Source organism: Phyllobates terribilis, unplaced genomic scaffold (genome assembly GCF_046119375.1).
Source record: "Phyllobates terribilis strain yellow unplaced genomic scaffold, ASM4611937v1 Scaffold_1__5_contigs__length_1240528914, whole genome shotgun sequence".
Taxonomy (NCBI): Eukaryota; Metazoa; Chordata; class Amphibia; order Anura; family Dendrobatidae; genus Phyllobates; species Phyllobates terribilis.
In genome coordinates this window covers 232418412-232442827 of record NW_027362761.1, presented here as the reverse complement: position 1 = coordinate 232442827, position 24416 = coordinate 232418412, and the positions used below count along the sequence as shown (strand labels likewise).

Genomic DNA, 24416 nt, shown 5'->3' with positions numbered 1-24416 from the left:
CCACAGTTAGGCTGCGTGCACACGATGCGTTTTTCATGCGTTTATGCTGCGGAATTTCCGCAGCGGAAACGCATCAAATCGCATGGTAATCTGCACCCCATGGTCCCCAATGGCATTCCGCAATGTCAATGCACATTCTGCGGATTTTTCCGCAGCGTTTCTGCAGCGCAAATAAATCCGCAGCATGTTCATTAATTTTGCGGAAGAGCAGCGGAAGCGCCGCCATTGACTTGCATTGAGACGCATAGAATCCGTGTCTGTACATTTGTACAAGCGGATTTTATGCGTCTCTATGTGCGGATGGTACCCAGTTCTGGAGGAGAGGAGACTCTCCTCCAGACCTGGATACCATTGTACCTGTAAAAAAAGAATAAAATCAAAAATAAAGTTTATATTCACCTGTCCGGCGGCTTCTCTCTGCTTGCCGGCAGCGCTTCTCCTTCCAGGACCTGAGATGACGTCGCGGTCATGTGACCGCAGGCTGTCTCGCGATGTGCCGGCAACCCGGAAGAAGCCAGGAAGAGCGCTGCAGCACACGCCGGGGCATCGGGGGTGAGTATAGCTTTATTTTTTTTTATTTTTATGGTCACACTGTATAAATCCATGCCGTTTGCATGGATTTATACAGTGTGACCTAGTTGTCAAGCACTTTCCAAGTGATGCTATCGCCTGGAAAGTGCTTGTCAGTCCGCATGCGGAAACACATGCGTTAACGCATGTGGGTACGCGTGTGAATCCGCATGTATTCTGCAGGAAAAACACATGCACAATCTGCATGCGTTTTTTCTGCCAGGGAGATGCAGAAATGCTGCAGAAATTTTCTGCTTCATTTCTGCATCGTGGGCACATAGCCTTAATCTTTTTGGCTGTGTGCCCACGTAGCGTTTTTCAAGCGTTTATGCTGCGGAATTTCCGCAGCGGAAACGCTTGTGAAACGCTAGGTAATCTGCACCCCATGGTCCCCAAGGGGATTCCGCATGTTCTATGCACATGCTGCGGATTTTTCCACAGCGTTTATGCTGCGTACAAAAATCCGCAGCATGTCATTTAATTTTGCGGAAGCGCAGCGGAACTCCCGCCATTGACTTGCATTGAGACGCATAGAAACCGCGACTGTACATTTTTTACAAGCGGCTTCTATGCGTCTCTATGTGCGGGTGGTACCCAGTTCTGGAGGAGAGGAGACTCTCATCCAGACCTGGGTACCATTCTACCTGTAAAAAAAGAATAAAATAACAAATAAAGTTTATACTCACCTTTCCGAAGGCTTCTCTCTGAATGCCAGCATCGCTTAAGGACCTGCGGTGACGTCACAGTCATGTGACCGCAGGCCCTTCACCGCTCTGTCTCGCGATATGCCGGCAGCCGGGAACCAGACAGGAACGAGCGCTGCAGCCACGCCGGGGCCTCGGGGGTGAGTATAGCTTTATTTGTTTTAATCTTTACGGTTCACACTGTATAAATCCATGCCGTTTGCATGGATTTATACAGTGTGACCTAGTAGTCAAGCACTTTCCAAGTGATGCTATCGCCTGGAAAGCGCTTGTCAATCTCCATGCGGAAACGCATGTGAATCCGCATGTGTATCCGCATGTATTCTGCAGGAAAAACGCATGCACAATCTGCATGCGTTTTTTCTGCCAGGGAGATGCAGAAATGCTGCAGAAATTTTCTGCTTCATTTCTGCATCGTGGGCACATAGCCTTTCAGATTTAGCATAGTGTCGCCTCCTAGTGGACAGCAGCATAACACCCCATGGTCCTGTGTCCCCCAATGAGGCGACAGAGTAAGTAATACAAACCAGAAAATTAGAAGAAGAGACAGAGGTCAAGTAGGTAAACATAAATAAAAATAAAATGAAGGGAAGAAAAAAAAATAACATTAATCTTAGTCATTAAATAAAGACTTTCTGAAAGAATTTTCTGAGGGTTGAAGGAAAGAAATGATATACCATGTACTAAGAAGGGAAAGAAGGAAGGAGAAAAGTAAGTGAAGGAAAATTAAATGTTACCTGGCATGAATTGCTATCCTTCCTAGAGATGAGCATGCCTCTTCTTTCTCATCAACAAAGACATTCTCCACAATAAAACTGCAGACACATAATAAATACATCATAATAAGGCAGCGTGCACTTCATGTCATATCCATTTCTAAAAGATAAAGGAACTCAAGTCTACTGGTAAACAAATAAACCATTTTTTTTATTGCAATCCGTGTTTGCTATAACCGAGCAACAACTAATTGTTTAGTATCTGCTCAACATCATTAGATAAGAATAACAACATGATGAAAAGATACTGTATCCAGGGAGCAATTAGAGGGAATGTATCACCAGGTTTTTGCCACCTAATCTGAGAGCAGCTTGATGTAGGGGCAGAGAGACAGATTCCAGCAATGTGTCATTTATTGGGCTGCTTAGTATAGTTTTGATAAAAATCACTGTTTTACCAGCAGGAGATGATCATTAGTGGACTAGTAAACCTGCTGCTATGTAGTCCAGAATATTCATGAGCGCCATATAACCCCGCCACCACCACTGATTGGCATGAGCAGAAAGCTGACAATCAGTGGTGTGGGCTGAGTTACATAGAGATAAACATTCAGGTAGCTGGGCGATCGGCAGCACATAAAACAATGATCTTACCAAAATTACAGCAAGCAGCCCAGTAAGCGATACAAAACGGGAATATACATACAATACAATATTATATATAACAAAAGTTTTCTGAGCAATACTAAAATGATTAAAAAAAGCTACATTTTCCATTTTCTGCCACTATGAGAGATCCTTGCTTTAAAGGGAATTTGTCATCTGGCGTTTGTTACCTAACTGAAAGCAGAATGATGTAGGGGCAAAGACACTGATTGCAGAGATGTGTTATTGGTCTGCTTGTTGTGATTTTGACAAAATAACTGTTTTCTCTGATGCACATCTAACAGTTCTCGGAGTTCGCTGAATAATAAGCTCTGTATAAACTCGCCCATACAATGGATTGACAGCTTTCTGTGCACACTGTGCATAGGCAGAAAGCTGCCAATCAGTGGTGGGGCAGGTTTATACAGAGCTCACGAATATGGAGGACTACGTGTCAGCAGGTTCACTAGTCCTCTAGTGATAATCTTCTGATGATAAAACTGTAATTTTATCAAAACTACTGCAAGCAGCCCAGTAAGTGACAAATTGCTGAAATGAGGGTCTCTGTGTCTTCTTTATGCTGCTCTCAGATTAAGTGGCAAAAACCTGGTGACTGGTTTCCTTTTAAAGGGAATCTGCTAGCTGATTCATGGGGCCCAAACCATGGGCAGCATGAATTAGAAACCTGGCTGCACAAATGGATTCCGGAATAGTTTTCTCTAAAACGGTCCGATGCATATTCTGAACATCTTTTCCCAGCAGCTTCTCCCAGCACCACACTAGTTGATTATCAGGTCTCTCCCAAGTGTGTACATAGAGAGAGACTTGTCCTCGCTCCTCCTGTACCAGTCGCTGTCACATTGTGTTCAAGATTATTGTAATTGTTCTTGTATTATACCCCTTTTTCACATGTAAAGTGCCATGGAATAAATGGCGCTATAATAACAAATAATAATAATAATCACTTGGAGCACTGCTGGAAAAAGATCTAAAAGATCTTCAAATAGTAGTTTCTCTAAAATGCTAGAGTGATTCAAGAAAAAAATATACCTGGCTGCAATTGTGCCGCCTATGATTTGAGAAGCATGAATTAACTTATAGGTTCCCTATAAACAAGTAAATGCAGAATACCCTTCAATGTCGGGATCTCCATCGTCATCTTCATCGTGAAGGACAACATCCTCTTCATCTGTTTCATCATCAAACAACACGAAGGAGCGATTCTCATGATATTGGATCTTTGGTAATAAAGGAGTAAATAAAAAATGGATTTAGTCTAGGTGCACACAAGTGTTATGTGCAGAAACCTTTGCAGTGAATCATGCTGCTTTCGCAGAGGGTAGCAGCAGTAGGAGGAGGCAGCTGATAGGGTTTCATGGTAATCTACCCTCAGTTCAGTGGAACCACAGGGGTTCTAGGTGTTGGGGCAGTAATACCTGCTCCAAGATGCAATCATATGGATCTGCAGACACATGTAAGCAGTTCTTCTAATTGAAACTTACCACTATTCCTTCCCTTGACTTTAGAGATAGCAGCATCAAAGTTGTAATTTTTTCCAGATGATGAGAAAGGTTATGTTCCATAACTCCAGAAAGAGCGGCAAACAGGCTATAACTGTAACAAAACAAATTACAAATGCAATACTTTAACCCCTTCATGACTGGGTGGTTTTCTGTTCTTGCACTTTGTTTTTTGTGGAACCAGTTGCAATTTTGAATGGCACCATTCACCTTTTCCATATACTGTAGTATTGGAAAAAAAAAAACAAGAAAAAAAAGTTCCAAGTGAAGTGAAATGGCTAAAAATGAAATAAATAAAATCACTTGGGCACTTTTGGGTCCAAAGTCTAAAAATATAAGGACCAATTTATTTTGGTAGCATTTGCAACCATTTTGTCCTGTATTGTGTGGTATAACTTACGCACAGCTTCTCATACTTGGGTCATCAATTCTATCACATAAGTCGAGTCCTAGAAGGCAGCAGTCTTCAGCCAATGGCAAGAATGTTTCTTTACCTAGAGTGTAGACCAGAATTCCAAGGGTTTCTGACAAGACATTAAGAAAGATTAGTTCATAGAAGAAACATGATAAAAAAAAGAACTTAGACAAGTGAACAGTTCAGAACATATCAACCCACTCTACTCCCTTCCACTCACCTAAACACTGAATCTGAACAGGTCGTCCTTCCTCGGTTGTTTGTGTTAAATGAACTTTCAATACTTCCATAATGGAAGGAAAATATGGGCAGAGCAATTTCCCGGCTCCATTGGCTGACAAAAAAAAGAAAAGGTTAAGTTTGCAGCAAAAGGCAAACCTGACAAAATGCTGATTTGTTGCAGGAAACGCAACACTGTTGAAAAGACTGATGTACTGGGCTAAAAAAAAAAAAAAAAAGGGACAGAAGAATGCATACTCACCGATGGCACCCAGAGCGCTCACTGAGAGTTCCTTCAATCTGACATTATCCGAGTTGCTCAGGGACCTCAGTATTCGCTCCATCAAGGTGGGGAGGTATGGCTCAATTTTATAACCTGCATTAAGCCATTGGATAGATAAGTATTAGAAATCTCATTAAACATGTGGACACATTATCAGTTACTTAGAACTTCACTCTCACACAATCACTACATAGTAAAATGGCCCTGATTTATCAAGATTGGCCTTTTTCTCACCAGTTTTGATGAGGGGGGATTTTGTAGTCAGACACTTCTGATTAATTAAGGGGTGCACAACTCTTAATGAATCCATGTCTGCCTCACCACAAATCTTATTCCAGTCCTAGAATGGACTAAGAAAGGTTGTGGAGTCAAAGTCACTATAAAATGGAATGACTCCTAAAATATATAATAAATTTTGTACCGTAGTACAATGCAGGATGTGCTGTAAATGTTTTCAGAAGAATTTGGGAAAGTTATGAAATGTCCTATAAATATCTATTCTGTTCCTGATCTAAGGATCTCGGCGTTTAGCTGAGATGAATCTGTGCTACACTTTATGTACACGCTCAGTAGTGAGGCAGTGAGATGAATCTGTGCTGCACTTTATGTACACGCTCAGTAGTGAGGCAGTGAGATGAATCTGTGCAGCACTTTATGTACACGCTCAGTAGTGAGGCAGTGAGATGAATCTGTGCTACACTTTATGTACACGCTCAGTAGTGAGGCAGTGAGATGAATCTGTGCTGCACTTTATGTACACGCTCAGTAGTGAGGCAGTGAGATGAATCTGTGCTGCACTTTATGTACACGCTCAGTAGTGAGGCAGTGAGATGAATTTGTGCTGCACTTTATGTACACGCTCAGTAGTGAGATGAATCTGTGCTGCACTTTATGTACATGCTCAGTAGCGAGGCAGTGAGATGAATCTGTGCTGCACTTTATGTACACGCTCAGTAGTGAGGCCGTGAGATGAATCTGTGCTGCACTTTATGTACACGCTCAGTAGTGAGGCAGTGAGATGAATCTGTGCTGCACTTTATGTACATGCTCAGTAGTGAGATGAATCTGTGCTGCACTTTATGTACACGCTCAGTAGTGAGGCAGTGAGATGAATCTGTGCTGCACTTTATGTACACGCTCAGTAGTGAGGCAGTGAGATGAATCTGTGCTGCACTTTATGTACATGCTCAGTAGCGAGGCAGTGAGATGAATCTGTGCTGCACTTTATGTACACGCTCAGTAGTGAGGCAGTGAGATGAATCTGTGCTGCATTTTATGTACATGCTCAGTAGTGAGATGAATCTGTGCTGCACTTTATGTACACGCTCAGTAGTGAGGCAGTGAGATGAATCTGTGCTGCACTTTATGTACATGCTCAGTGTTGAGGCAGTGAGATGAATCTGTGCTGCACTTTATGTACACGCTCAGTAGTGAGGCAGTGAGATGAATCTGTGCTGCACTTTATGCACACGCTCAGTAGTGAGGCTGTGAGATGAATCTGTGCTGCATTTTATGTACATGCTCAGTAGTGAGATGAATCTGTGCTGCACTTTATGTACACGCTCAGTAGTGAGGCAGTGAGATGAATCTGTGCTGCGCTTTATGTACATGCTCAGTAGTGAGATGAATCTGTGCTGCACTTTATGTACATGCTCAGTAGCGAGGCAGTGAGATGAATCTGTGCTGCACTTTATGTACACGCTCAGTAGTGAGGCAGTGAGATGAATCTGTGCTGCACTTTATGTACACGCTCAGTAGTGAGATGAATCTGTGCTGCACTTTATGTACATGCTCAGTAGTGAGGCAGTGAGATGAATCTGTGCTGCACTTTATGTACACGCTCAGTAGTGAGGCAGTGAGATGAATCTGTGCTGCTCTTTATGTACACGCTCAGTAGTGAGGCAGTGAGATGAATCTGTGCTGCACTTTATGTACACGCTCAGTAGTGAGATGAATCTGTGCTGCACTTTATGTACACGCTCAGTAGTGAGATGAATCTGTGCTGTACTTTATGTACACGCTCAGTAGTGAGGCAGTGAGATGAATCTGTGCTGCACTTTATGTACACGCTCAGTAGTGAGGCAGTGAGATGAATCTGTGCTGCACTTTATGTACACGCTCAGTAGTGAGGCAGTGAGATGAATTTGTGCTGCACTTTATGTACACGCTCAGTAGTGAGATGAATCTGTGCTGCACTTTATGTACATGCTCAGTAGCGAGGCAGTGAGATGAATCTGTGCTGCACTTTATGTACACGCTCAGTAGTGAGGCCGTGAGATGAATCTGTGCTGCACTTTATGTACACGCTCAGTAGTGAGGCAGTGAGATGAATCTGTGCTGCACTTTATGTACATGCTCAGTAGTGAGATGAATCTGTGCTGCACTTTATGTACACGCTCAGTAGTGAGGCAGTGAGATGAATCTGTGCTGCACTTTATGTACATGCTCAGTAGTGAGATGAATCTGTGCTGCACTTTATGTACACGCTCAGTAGTGAGGCAGTGAGATGAATCTGTGCTGCACTTTATGTACACGCTCAGTAGTGAGGCAGTGAGATGAATCTGTGCTGCACTTTATGTACATGCTCAGTAGCGAGGCAGTGAGATGAATCTGTGCTGCACTTTATGTACACGCTCAGTAGTGAGGCAGTGAGATGAATCTGTGCTGCATTTTATGTACATGCTCAGTAGTGAGATGAATCTGTGCTGCACTTTATGTACACGCTCAGTAGTGAGGCAGTGAGATGAATCTGTGCTGCACTTTATGTACATGCTCAGTGTTGAGGCAGTGAGATGAATCTGTGCTGCACTTTATGTACACGCTCAGTAGTGAGGCAGTGAGATGAATCTGTGCTGCACTTTATGCACACGCTCAGTAGTGAGGCTGTGAGATGAATCTGTGCTGCATTTTATGTACATGCTCAGTAGTGAGATGAATCTGTGCTGCACTTTATGTACACGCTCAGTAGTGAGGCAGTGAGATGAATCTGTGCTGCACTTTATGTACACGCTCAGTAGTGAGGCAGTGAGATGAATCTGTGCTGCACTTTATGTACACGCTCAGTAGTGAGGCAGTGAGATGAATCTGTGCTGCACTTTATGTACACGCTCAGTAGTGAGGCTGTGAGATGAATCTGTGCTGCATTTTATGTACATGCTCAGTAGTGAGATGAATCTGTGCTGCACTTTATGTACACGCTCAGTAGTGAGGCAGTGAGATGAATCTGTGCTGCACTTTATGTACACGCTCAGTAGTGAGGCAGTGAGATGAATCTGTGCTGCACTTTATGTACACGCTCAGTAGTGAGGCAGTGAGATGAATCTGTGCTGCGCTTTATGTACACGCTCAGTAGTGAGATGAATCTGTGCTGCACTTTATGTACACGCTCAGTAGTGAGGCAGTGAGATGAATCTGTGCTGCACTTTATGTACACGCTCAGTAGTGAGGCAGTGAGATAAATCTGTGCTGCACTTTATGTACACGCTCAGTAGTGAGGCAGTGAGATGAATCTGCTGCACTTTATGTACATGCTCAGTAGTGAGGCAGTGAGATGAATCTGTGCTGCACTTTATGTACACGCTCAGTAGTGAGGCAGTGAGATGAATCTGCTGCACTTTATGTACATGCTCAGTAGTGAGGCAGCGAGATGAATCTGTGCTGCACTTTATGTACACGCTTAGTAGTGAGGCAGTGAGATGAATCTGCTGCACTTTATGTACACGCTCAGTAGTGAGGCAGTGAGATGAATCTGCTGCACTTTATGTACATGCTCAGTAGTGAGGCAGTGAGATGAATCTGCTGCACTTTATGTACACGCTCAGTAGTGAGATGAATCTGCTGCACTTTATGTACTTTCTCAGTAGTGAGGCAGTGAGATGAATCTGCTGCACTTTATGTACATGCTCAGTAGTGAGGCAGTGAGATGAATCTGTGCTGCACTTTATGTACACGCTCAGTAGTGAGGCAGTGAGATGAATCTGTGCTGCACTTTATGTACACGCTCAGTAGTGAGGCAGTGAGATGAATCTGTGCTGCACTTTATGTACACGCTCAGTAGTGAGGCAGTGAGATGAATCTGCTGCACTTTATGTACATGCTCAGTAGTGAGGCAGTGAGATGAATCTGTGCTGCACTTTATGTACACGCTCAGTAGTGAGGCAGTGAGATGAATCTGTGCTGCACTTTATGTACACGCTCAGTAGTGAGGCAGTGAGATGAATCTGCTGCACTTTATGTACATGCTCAGTAGTGAGGCAGTTGTTAGAACCTTGCTCTTAGGTCTTTTTTCCTTTGCTGGTCACATGACCTTGTTGGCCTATTTAATCCTGCTCCGCCCTTCTGGCTTTGCTGGACTTCATTGTATATCTACTTTCTAGCTAGCCTGTGCTCTGTATCTAACTCTGTTAGTTTGCTTGGTCTACGGACCTCTATGTTCTATCTATTTTGTTTGTTCGTCTGTCTGCTACTATTTCTGTTAGGAGGTGTCCCATATTCCTCCCAGTCCTTAGTACTTGTAGGGATTCCCTCCCCACATCTATAGGTCTCCGTACAGACTAGATTAGGACTTTAGCAGGTCTGATCGCAGGATCAGGTTCCCTGTTACATCGTAGGGATTCAGCTGAGTCCTATAGTAGGGACAGATCTCCTCTCTTTCCTTAGCTTTGGTAGCAGAACATAACAGTAAGTCCAGCCAGCAAATTCTCTAAGGAAAGATTTTTCTGTTCCATCATGGTGTCGGTTCAGGATTTGGCTCATCGCCTGCAGGGACTCTCTCTGGAGGTGGCCGAGCTCCGTCAGCACGTGAGTAACTGTCCTGGAGCACATTTCTTGGAGCCTAAGGTATGTTTGCCGGATTTATTTTTTGGTGAACACCGAGAATTTTTTTCATTTAAAAATGCTTGCTTATTGTATTTTCGTTTGAGACCTAAGTCCTCTGGGGATGAATCCCAGCGCGTAGGGTTCATAATGTCACTTTTGCGCAAAGAGCCTCAGGAGTGGGCCTTTTCTTTGCAACCTAGTGATTCATGCTTCAGATCAGTGGATAGTTTTTTTTCTGCTTTGGGACTATTATATGATGATCCTGACCGTGTCGCATCAGCTGAGACTGAGTTGAGACGTTTAAAACAAGGATCGGGTAATGTGGAAAAATATTGTACACATTTTCGTCGTTGGTCCACTCAAACAGGGTGGAACGATTCTGCTCTGAAAAGTCTATTTCTTGCTGGGCTCAGTGAAAGGGTTAAAGACCTGCTAATTGCTTATCCTACACCTGAGGATTTGCAACAGGCTATGCAATTAGCTATACGGGTGGATAGAAGACTGCGTGCTAGGGTTAATGAGAGCAAATCCTCTGCTATGTCAGTTTCTGGTTATGATAATGTGTGTATTAACAGTGGTGAACCGATGGAGATTGGATCGGTGGCACCTCGCTCTCAAGAAAAAGACCGTCGTTTTTCGGAAGGCTTGTGTTTCTATTGCGGAAAATCTGGTCATTTGATTAAAGGCTGTGAGCTTCGTATGAAGAAAGAAAAAAAAATGGTCAGTCACGCCCGTATTGCCTGTTTAAATTCCAAGGGTATATTTTAAGCTGCTTCCACGATTGCTCAGGAAAAATTGATGGAATTTCGGGTGTTTGTTGATTGCGGGTCTACACTGAATGTAATTGATGGGGGATTCGTGGAAAAACTCAATTTAAAACCTGAACCTTTATCATCCCCCATTGCTGTGGTTTCTGTGGATGGCTCTCCTTTGAAGAATATTACTCTCAAGGTCAGTGAATTTCCTCTCACTATTAATGGTGTTCACCATGAGAAATTGGATTTGGTAGTGTTGAATAACTTGCCTTCTCCAGTAATATTGGGTTTGCCCTGGTTAAAATTTCACAATCCTGTACTGGATTGGTCTACCAGTGAAATTAAATCCTGGAGCCATAAATGTTATGACAAGTGTTGTAACGGGCGTATTGCAGCTTTGGATAGGGGAGAATTGCCTGTTCCTCTTCAGGATTTTTGGAGAGTTTTTTCTGAGAAAGAATCGCAGGTTTTGCCTCCCCATAGAGACTATGATTGTTCTATTGAATTTGTCCCTGGAGCGACTCTTCCTAAGAGTCGTTTATTTAACCTTACTATTCCTGAGAGGAAGGCTTTGGAGGAATACATACAGACAAGCTTGGCCGCCGGTCACATTAGGCCCTCTAAGTCTCCTGTGGCGGTTGGATTTTTTTTTGTAAAAAAAAAAGGACGGCGGTTTACGTCCTTGTCTGGATTTTCGTGAGATTAAGAAAATTACGGTACGCAATCCTTACCCACTGCCATTGATTCCTGATCTGTTTAACCAGTTATTGGGGGCCAAGTGGTTCTCTAAAATTGACCTTAAGGGGGCATACAATCTGTTGCGCATGAAGGAGGGTGATGAATGGAAGACTGCTTTTAACACTCCTGTGGGTCATTTTGAGAATCTGGTTATGCCTTTTGGTCTTACTAATGCTCCTGCATTTTTTCAGAATCTGATTAATGACATCCTTAGACCTTTGATCGGTAAAAATGTGGTTGTGTATTTGGATGACATTTTGATTTATTCGCCAGATCTGGAGTCTCATTGGCGGAGCGTGCGTGAGGTATTACAGTTATTAATGGACAATTCGCTTTTTGCTAAGCTGGAGAAATGTGAGTTCGCTGTACAGAGAATTAGTTTTTTGGGCTACATTATCTCCAGCAAAGGTTTTGAGATGGATCCGGTTAAGGTTCAGGCTGTGCAGGAATGGCCTAGGCCTATTGGTTTGAAATCGATACAGAGGTTTTTGGGTTTCGCCAATTACTATAGAAAATTCATAAAAAATTTTTCTAGTATTGTCAAACCTCTGACTGATCTCACCAGGAAAGGTGCTGATGCGGTTCAGTGGTCTTCTGAGGCCATTGAAGCTTTTGTGTATCTCAAGGAGAGGTTCACCTCTGCTCCCATCCTTATGCAGCCTGATGTTACTAGGCCGTTTTTGGTTGAGGTTGATGCTTCCTCTGTGGGGGTTGGCGCAGTATTGTCTCAGGATAACGGGGATGGATTACATCCCTGTGCCTTTTTTTCAAAAAATTTTTCGGAGACTGAACTGAATTACGATATTGGTAATCGGGAATTATTGGCTATTAAACTCGCATTTGAACACTGGCGCCACTTCTTGGAAGGTGCGGAATTTCCCGTTCAGGTTCTTACGGATCATAAAAATCTGATATATCTTGATGCTGCCAAGCGCCTGAATGCCCGTCAGGCTAGGTGGGCACTGTTTTTCTCGCGGTTTAATTTCTCCGTTACTTACATCCCTGGTACTAGGAATGTTAAGGCGGATGCCTTGTCTCGCAGTTTTTCTCCCATAGTCGGTGGTGAGAAAGAGGAGAACATTTTACAAGAAGGTGTTGTGATAGCTGCTTTAGACTCCGTTTTGGAAGATGAGATTCTTAAAGCTCAGGAGAATGCCCCATCTAACACTCCTCATGGGAGGTTGTTTGTGCCTGGGACCTTTAGGAGAGATTTGTTTGTTGAGTGTCACGAATCTCGGTTGGCAGGTCATCCCGGAATCTCTGAGACCAAGAGACTGGTGGGTCGCAGTTTTTGGTGGCCTGGATGGCAGAAGGAAGTCATTAAGTGGGTGCGTCAAGGTACTATATGTGCTAGATCTAAGTCCTCACATACTCCTGCTGCGGGGTTGCTTTGTCCTTTGGAGGTTCCCAGTGCTCCTTGGACACATTTGGCTATGGACTTTATAACTGACCTTCCCCCCTCTGAGGGTTTTACTGTCATCTGGGTGGTCGTGGACCGTTTTAGCAAGATGTGTCACTTGGTTCCCTTCGTCAAACTGCCCTGCGCTAAAACTCTCGCTAAGGCCTTTGTCAAGGAAATTGTCAGACTTCATGGCGTTCCTACTGACATTGTTTCTGATAGGGGTCCTCAGTTCGTGGCTCGTTTTTGGCGTGCCTTTTGTGACAGGTTGGGAATTCATTTGTCGTTTTCGTCCGGATATCATCCTGAATCTAATGGCCAGACAGAAAGGAAAAACCAGGATGTTGAGCAGTTCTTGCGTTGTTTTGTGGCAGACAATCAAGAGGGGTGGTCTGAGTTTCTGCCACTTGCCGAATTTGCTCTGAACAATCATACATCTTCTTCTGCTGGTTGTTCGCCTTTTTTTTGTTGTTCTGGGAGACATCCGTCGTTTGGGTCGTTCTCCAAGTTGGGATCTGCCGTGCCTGAGGAGGAGAATTTTTCCGGTGATTTGGAAAGAGTTTGGACGGATGTGCGTGGTAATCTTCAGGAGGCCAACAGAAAATCTAAAGACTACTTTGATAGGAAACGACAGGAGGTTTTGTTCGCTGTTGGTGACATGGTTTGGTTGTCCTCTAGGAATCTGCGGTTGAGGATTCCTTCTAAGAAATTGGGTCCCAAGTTTGTAGGGCCCTTTAAGGTGCTTCAGGTTGTCAACCAATCTGCTGTTAGGTTGGAGGTTCCTACCTCCTGGAGAATTAATCCGGTCTTTCATGTCTCTCTGTTAAAAAAAGCTGTTGTGTCGGATGGTGACGCCTCTGCCTCTGTTCCTCCGGTGGTGGAGGACGGGGAATATGAAATTTCTCGCATCCTTGACTCTAGACGGTATAGAGGTAGTTTGCAGTATCTTGTGGCCTGGAAAGGTTTCGGACCCGAGGATAACTCTTGGGTGAGATCAGATGATGTTTCCGCGTCCAGACTTATCAGAGCGTTTCACAGGAGATTTCCTGATAAGCCTGGTCCTAGGGGATCCGGAGGATCCTCTTAGAAGGGGGGGTACTGTTAGAACCTTGCTCTTAGGTCTTTTTTCCTTTGCTGGTCACATGACCTTGTTGGCCTATTTAATCCTGCTCCGCCCTTCTGGCTTTGCTGGACTTCATTGTATATCTACTTTCTAGCTAGCCTGTGCTCTGTATCTAACTCTGTTAGTTTGCTTGGTCTACGGACCTCTATGTTCTATCTATTTTGTTTGTTCGTCTGTCTGCTACTATTTCTGTTAGGAGGTGTCCCATATTCCTCCCAGTCCTTAGTACTTGTAGGGATTCCCTCCCCACATCTATAGGTCTCCGTACAGACTAGATTAGGACTTTAGCAGATCTGATCGCAGGATCAGGTTCCCTGTTACATCGTAGGGATTCAGCTGAGTCCTATAGTAGGGACAGATCTCCTCTCTTTCCTTAGCTTTGGTAGCAGAACATAACAGCAGTGAGATGAATCTGTGCTGCACTTTATGTACACGCTCAGTAGTGAGGCAGTGAGATGAATCTGTGCTGCACTTTATGTACACGCTCAGTAGTGAGGCTGTGAGATGAATCTGTGCTGCACTTTATGTACACGCTCAGTAGTGAGGCAGTGAGATAAATCTGTGCTGCGCTTTATGTACATGCTCAGTAGTGAGATGAATCTGTGCTGCCCTTTATGTACACGCTCAGTAGTGAGGCAGTGAGATGAATCTGTGCTGCACTTTATGTACACGCTCAGTAGTGAGGCAGTGAGATGAATCTGTGCTGCACTTTATGTACACGCTCAGTAGTGAGGCAGTGAGATGAATCTGTGCTGCGCTTTATGTACATGCTCAGTAGTGAGATGAATCTGTGCTGCACTTTATGTACACGCTCAGTAGTGAGGCAGTGAGATGAATCTGTGCTGCACTTTATGTACACGCTCAGTAGTGAGATGAATCTGTGCTGCACTTTATGTACACGCTCAGTAGTGAGGCAGTGAGATGAATCTGTGCTGCACTTTATGTACACGCTCAGTAGTGAGGCAGTGAGATGAATCTGTGCTGCGCTTTATGTACACGCTCAGTAGTGAGGCAGTGAGATGAATCTGTGCTGCACTTTATGTACACGCTCAGTAGTGAGGCAGTGAGATGAATCTGTGCTACACTATGTACACGCTCAGTAGTGAGGCAGTGAGATGAATCTGTGCTGCACTTTATGTACACGCTCAGTAGTGAGGCAGTGAGATGAATCTGTGCAGCACTTTATGTACATGCTCAGTAGTGAGGCAGTGAGATGAATCTGTGCTGCACTTTATGTACACGCTCAGTAGTGAGGCAGTGAGATGAATCTGTGCTGCACTTTATGTACACGCTCAGTAGTGAGGCAGTGAGATGAATCTGTGCTGCGCTTTATGTACACGCTCAGTAGTGAGGCAGTGAGATGAATCTGTGCTGCACTTTATGTACACGCTCAGTAGTGAGGCAGTGAGATGAATCTGTGCTGCACTTTATGTACACGCTCAGTAGTGAGATGAATCTGTGCTACACTATGTACACGCTCAGTAGTGAGGCAGTGAGATGAATCTGTGCTGCACTTTATGTACACGCTCAGTAGTGAGATGAATCTGTGCAGCACTTTATGTATACGCTCAGTAGTGAGGCAGTGAGATGAATCTGTGCTGCACTTTATGTACACGCTCAGTAGTGAGATGAATCTGTGCTGCACTTTATGTACACGCTCAGTAGTGAGGCAGTGAGATGAATCTGTGCTGCACTTTATGTACACGCTCAGTAGTGAGGCAGTGAGATGAATCTGCTGCACTTTATGTACATGCTCAGTAGTGAGGCAGTGAGATGAATCTGCTGCACTTTATGTACATGCTCAGTAGTGAGGCAGTGAGATGAATCTGTGCTGCACTTTATGTACACGCTCAGTAGTGAGGCAGTGAGATGAATCTGCTGCACTTTATGTACATGCTCAGTAGTGAGGCAGTGAGATGAATCTGTGCTGCACTTTATGTACACGCTCAGTAGTGAGGCAGTGAGATGAATCTGTGCTGCACTTTATGTACACGCTCAGTAGTGAGGCAGTGAGATGAATCTGTGCTGCACTTTATGTACACGCTCAGTAGTGAGGCAGTGAGATGAATCTGCTGCACTTTATGTACATGCTCAGTAGTGAGGCAGTGAGATGAATCTGTGCTGCACTTTATGTACACGCTCAGTAGTGAGGCAGTGAGATGAATCTGCTGCACTTTATGTACACGCTCAGTAGTGAGGCAGTGAGATGAATCTGTGCTGCACTTTATGTACACGCTCAGTAGTGAGATGAATCTGTGCTGCACTTTATGTACACGCTCAGTAGTGAGGCAGTGAGATGAATCTGTGCTGCACTTTATGTACACGCTCAGTAGTGAGATGAATCTGTGCTGCACTTTATGTACACGCTCAGTAGTGAGATGAATCTGCTGCACTTTATGTACACGCTCAGTAGTGAGGCAGTGAGATGAATCTGTGCTGCACTTTATGTACACGCTCAGTAGTGAGATGAATCTGTGCTGCACTTTATGTACACGCTCAGTAGTGAGGCAGTGAGATGAATCTGCTGCACTTTATGTACACGCTCAGTAGTGAGGCAGTGAGATGAATCTGTGCTGCACTTTATGTACACGCTCAGTAGTGAGATGAATCTGTGCTACACTTTATGTACACGGTCAGTAGTGAGGCAGTGAGATGAATCTGTGCTGCACTTTATGTACACGCTCAGTAGTGAGATGAATCTGTGCTACACTTTATGTACACGGTCAGTAGTGAGGCAGTGAGATGAATCTGTGCTGCACTTTATGTACATGCTCAGTAGTGAGGTAGGGCTGTGGAGTCTGAGTCGGAAGTCAGGGAAATTGAGGAGTTGGGGTTTGGTTTACCGACTCCACAGCCCTACGACTAAGATTTGTGGTGTACAAAACGCAACCACACGTCATGAACTTGATGAGCGGGGGTTGCCACGCTGCTGTCCTGCCCCAACTCCTCCTCTATGAAAATGGAGTGAAAAAGATAAAAGTTAAAAACAGCAGCCTGTCATTGTGTTTAACATTTTGCGACTTTTCAGAGCTATTCAAATCAGAATTCTGGAGTAAAAGCTTTGATAAAAAGCTAAGGCCCTTAGAATTGAATATAAAAAAAAAAAGCTTATATAGGTGCACAAGGCTTTTTGATCAAAGCAGAAACTAACCATATTTTTTTGCTTTGAAGAGCAACTGTTACCAATTCTAACAGGTCAGTTTTGCTTAGCACTTAAAGGGGTTGTCCACTACTGAACAACCCCATACTAAGGGACTAAAAAAAATATTGATACCATCTTCTTGGAACAGCATCACTGCTTCGAACTAATCACTGTGTTACCTACCTGTCGATTGGTATCAAAATCTATAGGGTTGTCATGTGATCGCTGCAACCAAATCAGCAGCCAGTGATCAGCTGCAGCGTTCAGTTTGCCCGTGGTAAGTCTGTGCAAAACGGACACACGAAACATGCACGGATGATAAAACTGGACACACAGACCATGCACTGATAACACACTGATGGTAAAACCGGACACACAGACCATGCACTGATGACACACCGATGGTAAAAACGGACACATGGACCATGCATTAGTGACACACTGATGGTATAAACGGACACACGGACAATACACTAGTGACACACTGATTCAAAACACTGATGACTCCGATACCATTTTTTCAAGTGCATGTTTAAACACGGAAGTGTGAATGAAGCCTAACATTAACTGTTATTTGTGGCAGCTAATCAACACCATATAATTTACTGATTTTTATAAAGTGTACAAATTATACTGCTCCTGTTTATTCACCCTTACACTTGATCAAAAATTATGCCCCCACACAGCTCCCCACAGAGTATGGTGATGACAGTATGATGTTCGAACACAACCTCTCAAACAGTATGTTGTCCCTCCACAGAGTATAATGTTCCCACACAGGCCCCCACACAGTATGATGTCCCCACAAAGCTTTTCAAACAGTTTGTCCCCACATAGCCCCCCCTCACGCAGTAAGATGCCCCTACAAAGCCCCTCCACACAGTATTAAGTCACCAAAAAGGCCCAAAGTATGATGCCCTCTACACAGTATGTTGTCCCTGCAGAACTGCCCATACATTAAATGCTCACAAAGCCCCCTACGCAGTATGTTGTCCCCTTGCAGATCCCACACATTATGTCCCCAAAAAGAGCCCCACACAGCCCCCCATGCACTCCTAAACTCTGCTACCCGACTAATCCACCTGTCCCCCCGCTATTCCCCAGCCTCTCCTCTCTGTCAATCTCTTCACTGGCTCCCTATCGCTCAGAGACTCCATTTCAAAACCCTAACCACGGCATACAAAGCCATTCACAACCTATCTCCTCCATATATCTCTGCCCTAGTCTCCCGTTACATACCCGCACGCAACCTCCGATCCTCACAAGATCTCTTTCTCTACTCCCCTCTTATCTCATCCTCCCACAATCACATACAAGATTTCTCCCGTGCTTCCCCCCTACTCTGGAACTCTCTACCCCAACACATCAGACTCTCGTCGACCGTGGAAACCTTCAAAAGGAGCCTGAAGACCTACCTCTTCCGACAAGCCTACAAATGGCAGTAACCACCGCTGCACGACCAGCCCTACCCTCACCTACTGTATCCTCACCCATCCCTTGTAGATTCTGAGCCCTCGCGGGAAGGGTCCTCACTCCTCCTGTACCAGTCGCTGTCACATTGTGTTCAAGACTACTGTAATTGTTCTTGTATGTATACCCCTTTTTCACATGTAAAGTGCCATGGAATAAATGGCGCCACAATAATAAATAATAATAATGACTTCACACAGCCCCATGCCATGCAGTATGATGTGCCCACAAAGCCCCCATTCAGAGTATGATGTGCCCACACACCTCCACCCGCATTATGATGTACTATTGCAGCCTCCCCTCCCCACTGAGGCTGCACACCAGCTGGCTTGATATAGTGAGGTCACTGAGTCTGTGTGTCTGAGAGTACAGCAAGTGCAATGGTGGAAGACTGCTCCCTCCTCCATCATTGTATACACAGATATCTGCATCACAAGGATGCAGTTAACGGTGAAACTTAGATGTTGGGTGGAGGGCAGCTTTTTCCAACCCTTTGGCAGTCCTGGTATGCACAGTAACAACCAAAGGGCCGCATGTCGCCTGCACTTTGCCCAGCTCTGCCTCATACTATAAAAAGAAAAGACCTACAGCCATACAAATAGCAGCATTACTAATATGTGTGTTTATAATTATACATATTAAATCTATATTTATATATGCCATGGGGGCCTTCAGAAGGACCACAGCTGTCATTACAAGCAATTGGTTCCCAACAATAGTGTCAAAAAAGGCTGATGGGAGCTAATGCATGCGTTCACCGACAACTGCTCTGTCTAAATGCTGCTGTCAGTGATTGACAGTGGTATCTAAATGATATAACAGCAGCAATCATAGCTAGCTCAGGTTGCTGTCAGATGCCAGCTGTGTAACACAGGGAGCAACTGCTCGGTATGGAGCAGGCTGAGCCTTAACCATAAACCCCACTTGCAAACTGTGACAAAAATGAACGTCACAGATTGATAATGGGTTACAATATTTCCTGTATAACAGTTTCTTAAAATTATTATGGAGGCTATGTATCACAGTCACACATACACATAAAAGTGATAGTCTCAGCTCTTACCAAGGTTCTCTACAAAGTTTTCAAGAGCATAGTAAGCCTTAGTGAGGTGAGCTGTATGACATGGGTCCACACGTGACAAATATTCCAACAGCAATGGAAGCACAGTATCTGAATAACCACTGATGTCCGGCTAAGAAAGACCAAGGCAAGACGTTACAAATAAAACTTGCAAAAGTAGGTACAAGAATGTATGCTGAGAAGTTATCACAAGAAGAAAAAAAACTAACTATTAAACTTGATAAAGTGTAACTGTCCTGTGTGTGATATATGAAGAGCAAAACTATTTTCTGGTATGGTATTCCTCTGTATGCTGCATTTTTAGCAGTTATTACCTCTGCAATAGAAGCCTCAGCAGTTTCTCCTAGTGTCTTGCTGCATTTTTTCCCCTCCAGCTGCTTCCCCCTCCCCTCTCCATAGACTTTTATAGACAGCAGGTGTTATGTGATCCCTCACTGTAGACACATTTCAACAGTTTTTGAGAGTGAATGAAAAGTGGAGGAAATAAAAAGTGACTGACAAGTAGGGAAGGAAGCTTATACAGGTATGTCTAATAACACATTTACACATCTTCATTTGTACCATTGATCTATGGAAAAAAACAAACAAGTATATTTGCTAAATAATTTACCTAAAAGTAGTTAAAAGATAATTTCGGTCACTCCCATCTACAACTTACAAACCATCTAACCATAACCTTTTGATCCAATTTTTAGCACCAGCCAAATTATTGGTACCGCTCCATTGGTTGCAAGCAGATCCTTCCTCAGTTCGTGAAAGAATAAATAAAATAAACATTTAGACTGGAGGAAATCTACAGTTGGGAAACAATCTCCCACTCTTTCACTATGAAAATATGGGAGCCTTGGATATCACAATACACTACACTTCCACAAACCTCTGCTTCTTAGTATACACAGTACAGAGGCTCTGAATCTTCCTCCCTAAACTCTATGGATAAACAGCCTGCCCCCTCGCCTTCCCTGTTGCTATAGTTTATTAATATAGTCTATTCCCTTCACCTCCTTATCCATCCAATGTTATAGTTTATGGGTAATCTGATACCTTACTGGAATTTATAATCTGACCCATAGTCATAGCTGGGCACCAATAAATAACCTACATTATGTACTGCCTTTGCATATTTTTCATCTGTATGACCACATAGATCCATTTTCATATTATATTATTAATAACATATTATTTATTAAGTCATGTCTTAATCATTTCTTAGGGTTTTATAATCTATTGAGATTCTTACTTGTTATTTGGAAAATGAATCAAGCAAAATTAAATGGGAAAAAAAAAAAGAATTTCAGCCAAACCGATTAAAGAAGCACTCCTCCCATCAACATTTTTATCTTCTTAGTATATTGCAGTCATCATATTATATAACACTGTGTACTTACAATTGCTCATTTTGCCTTTCTACCCAGCTAATTCTTGTTTCCATTAGATCTATGACAACACATGATTAAAACCTGACTAGCTGAATCCTTCTGAGCTCCATGTAGAAACAGGAGGTCAATTTTCCCTGTTTGTGCCATGAGTCACTGCAAAAAGTCCCAGGCAGGGGGGGGGAGCAGCTGGGTCAGGAGTTGAAAAGGGGAATGATTAAAGAAGTTGTCCACTATTTTTACATTGATGCCCTATCCTTATCAAACCAACTTTTCATCCATAGTTATTCAAGACTACTGGATAATTTTACATTATTTTAGCTTGACTAAAATCATAAAGTGTTTTGCATATCCTATGAAAAAAAAATTTAAGATGAATCTGTTGAACATTCTAGTTGACTTTTTGATTTTAAGTTCACCATAAAGATGTTGTGTGATCTTTTGATAAATATCTGCAGATATCTCAATCCTCACAGCGAGCACACTGCTAGCTGTCAGGATTCTCCATGTTCGGTAGCGAAAGCAGGCAGTAATGCGATTTGCATAATTCTGGCCACATTCCAATTATACATGCGCCGCCTCTCTCAATTCACGTGCATCAGTTATGTGACCACCCACTCTCGTTGCAGACACCAGAGAATCCAGACAGCATGCAGTGTGCACACTGTGAGGATGCATGACTGCAGACTTTTAGCAAAAGACTGGCAAACCCTTTAAAATGAGTAAGCAATATAGTCCCTTTCTTTTCTATCGCAGTTATCAATAATAAAAGAACTTATGTATGGGCATGTGCCATCAATGCCTGATAGGTGGATGCCACATCTCACTTAATGAAAGACAGGGCATTAGGTGAACAATGACTAATTCAAAGAGTTTGCAGTGCTACTTTTCCCATGAAAGTCAATACAGAGATGGACAGCCTTGCATGTGGAAGAGCACCAGCAGTTTTTTTTGCTCCAGAAATCAACAGCGGTACTTCAAACTCAGCGGTTGAACTACATCCACTAAGGTGAACTTCCTATACGTTGGATATGTCATGTTAGACACTTAATAAAAAATTATAATATATTGGTTAAAAGAAAACCCATCTACAAAAAAAGAATAAAAGTAATGGTAAAAAAAACCCTGAGAACTTTACCTGCAAGTGTTCAGAAAACTGTCCCAGAGCATAAAGTGCTGCATTCCGTACTATACAATTTTCATCTGTTATAGCTTGACAAACCAACTGTAGCATAGACTGAAGGTGCCTGCCAAGATAAAGAATAAATATATGTAGTAACAAAGACCTTCAGAATTAAATATTGGGGACAGATCAATGGCAACTCAAATTGTAAATGAAAGTCTTCTATTTTTAAGATGTTTCCATTGCATCTAAAGTCCTGTTGAAATAACATCTGAGCGATCTGTTGGTATAGATGGAGAGCCTTTCATATCTTATACCTCCAGCAGAAGGTCCCAATGTATACAGTATATAGGTATATGGAGGCATACATATCTACACATACTCACATCCTAATATACCTTGGCACTGATTCATCAAGACTTGCGTTTTGCACTCCAGTGTTAATGAAAGGTGTGCTGGAGTAAAATGCACTAAATTCATTAGGAGGTATACATTTGGAGCATGCTCCAGATGGTGTGCGCCAGCATAGAAAATATACTTAAAGGGGTATTCCCATCTCCAAGATCCTATCCCAATATGTAGTAGGTGTAATAATAATAATATTAGCAAATGTCGCCAATTAGAAATGTGGTATAGTTTTTCAGATTCACTGTGTCTCTTTTCTCATGTGCAGGGCATTGCAGGACAAGAGACATAGCGAATCTGAAAAACTATACCACATTTCTAATTGTAGTTTTTGCTAAAATTATTAGTATTACACCTACTACATATGGAGATAGGATTTTGGAGATTTGAATACTCCTTTAAGTACATTTCTATCATAATTTATGCCACCTGTGTAATGCAAATTATGATCAATTTGTTGGCTACACTGGGCCACAATTCCTTTTGGCTAAGCATTGACTTGTGACCTTTATTTTATTTATTTTGTGACTTTTCAAATAACAGTTTTACAGCAGAATTCTGACAAACAATTGATCAATCGGGGTCTTTATTTTTTGAGGAGGCCTAAGCACAGAAAAGTGCAGTTAATAACCCTTTTATATACAGGTATAAACCAGCACTCTGGCATTTATTTATTTTTTATTTCACTGCCTGAGTGGCATCACTAATTTATATTCCCTGCTGCTGTCTTCTGCTCTTCCCAGCACTGCTCCAAGTCAGAGATAATGATCACAAGTAGTGATGAGCGAGTATGTTCTGTTATCCCTTTCGCCGAGTATGCTCGGGCCGAGCTCCGAGTTTTTACAGCTGCTCGGTGATAAGGTTGAATCGCTCCCGTGTGCATGATTTGCGACTGTTTGACAGCTTTAATACATGTGAGGAATGTGTAAGAAATAGACATTCCTCCCATGTAATAAAGCTGTCAAACAGTCGCAAATCATGCACATGGGAGTGATTCCACCATATCACCAAGCAGCTGTAAATACTCGGAGCTCGGCCCGAGCATACTCGGCGAAAGGGTTAATAGAACATACTCGCTCATCACTAATCACAAGCTCTCAGTGTAAGTCTATTAAAGCCTTGTTCTGGCTCTCATAGACTTACATTAAGAAGTAATATATTGTCTGCCCAGCAACCACTGGAGCGATCCGGCAAGTCACAACTAGCAGAAGAGGACCGGAGCGACACAGAGTACAGCAGAAGAAACTGTGGCTGGTAAGTATTCAACTACATGCAGGAAACATAAATTAGTGATTCCACTCGGGCAGTGGAATAAAAAGAAAATGCCAGAGTGGTGCTTTAAAAGAAAGCATATACTTATGTTGGCTGCATGGAGGGCCTACCAATCAATAGAGCCGACTCCGCTTTCTCTGTGCATATACCATACTCAGACAGTACACACAGTGACTGGCATAAAACGTTTTTAATTTACACTAAACTGGTATGCAATTTAAGGGGTTACTCTATAAAGACAGACCATTTCTTTTTTTCTTTTTAAGAATCCAGCATCTCTAACCCACATGTAATCATTCCTTTATCGCTGAGGGAAGACACACAATTTGAATGTAGCATTACATTTCTGGTTGATCCACCACAGCATCCATACATGACAGCCAAACCCACGCTATGACAACCATATGCTTCAAAGGTCATATTGACATGGGATATCTTGGTGAGACGACCCCTTTAAACCATCTAGTTAAAAATATTTGTTGAGGATGCCAATACAGCATAATGTAATATGTAGCAAAACTGAACTAAATAAATTAATGCACTTCATTTTTTTTTTTACATGTTTACAGCAAATCACAAAGTTTTCCAACTGTTCGCTCAAACATTTGAATTTAACATCAATAATTACATCACAATAATTGA

At 43.0% G+C, this 24416-nt stretch overlaps 1 protein-coding gene across 1 annotated transcript in view; it reads right to left on the bottom strand.

The window, feature by feature from the left end:
* Nucleotides 1-24416, bottom strand: part of IPO4 (importin 4) — a 200623-nt gene that overhangs the window by 105352 nt on the left and 70855 nt on the right. Inside the window, exons 13-20 of the mRNA XM_073671034.1 lie at nt 22113-22221; nt 19581-19710; nt 5052-5165; nt 4791-4904; nt 4556-4679; nt 4138-4249; nt 3767-3873; nt 2012-2089 (exon numbers count right to left, since the gene is read on the bottom strand). Coding sequence (XP_073527135.1) covers nt 2012-2089; nt 3767-3873; nt 4138-4249; nt 4556-4679; nt 4791-4904; nt 5052-5165; nt 19581-19710; nt 22113-22221 — 888 coding nt within the window. The remainder of the gene's footprint in view (nt 1-2011; nt 2090-3766; nt 3874-4137; nt 4250-4555; nt 4680-4790; nt 4905-5051; nt 5166-19580; nt 19711-22112; nt 22222-24416) is intronic.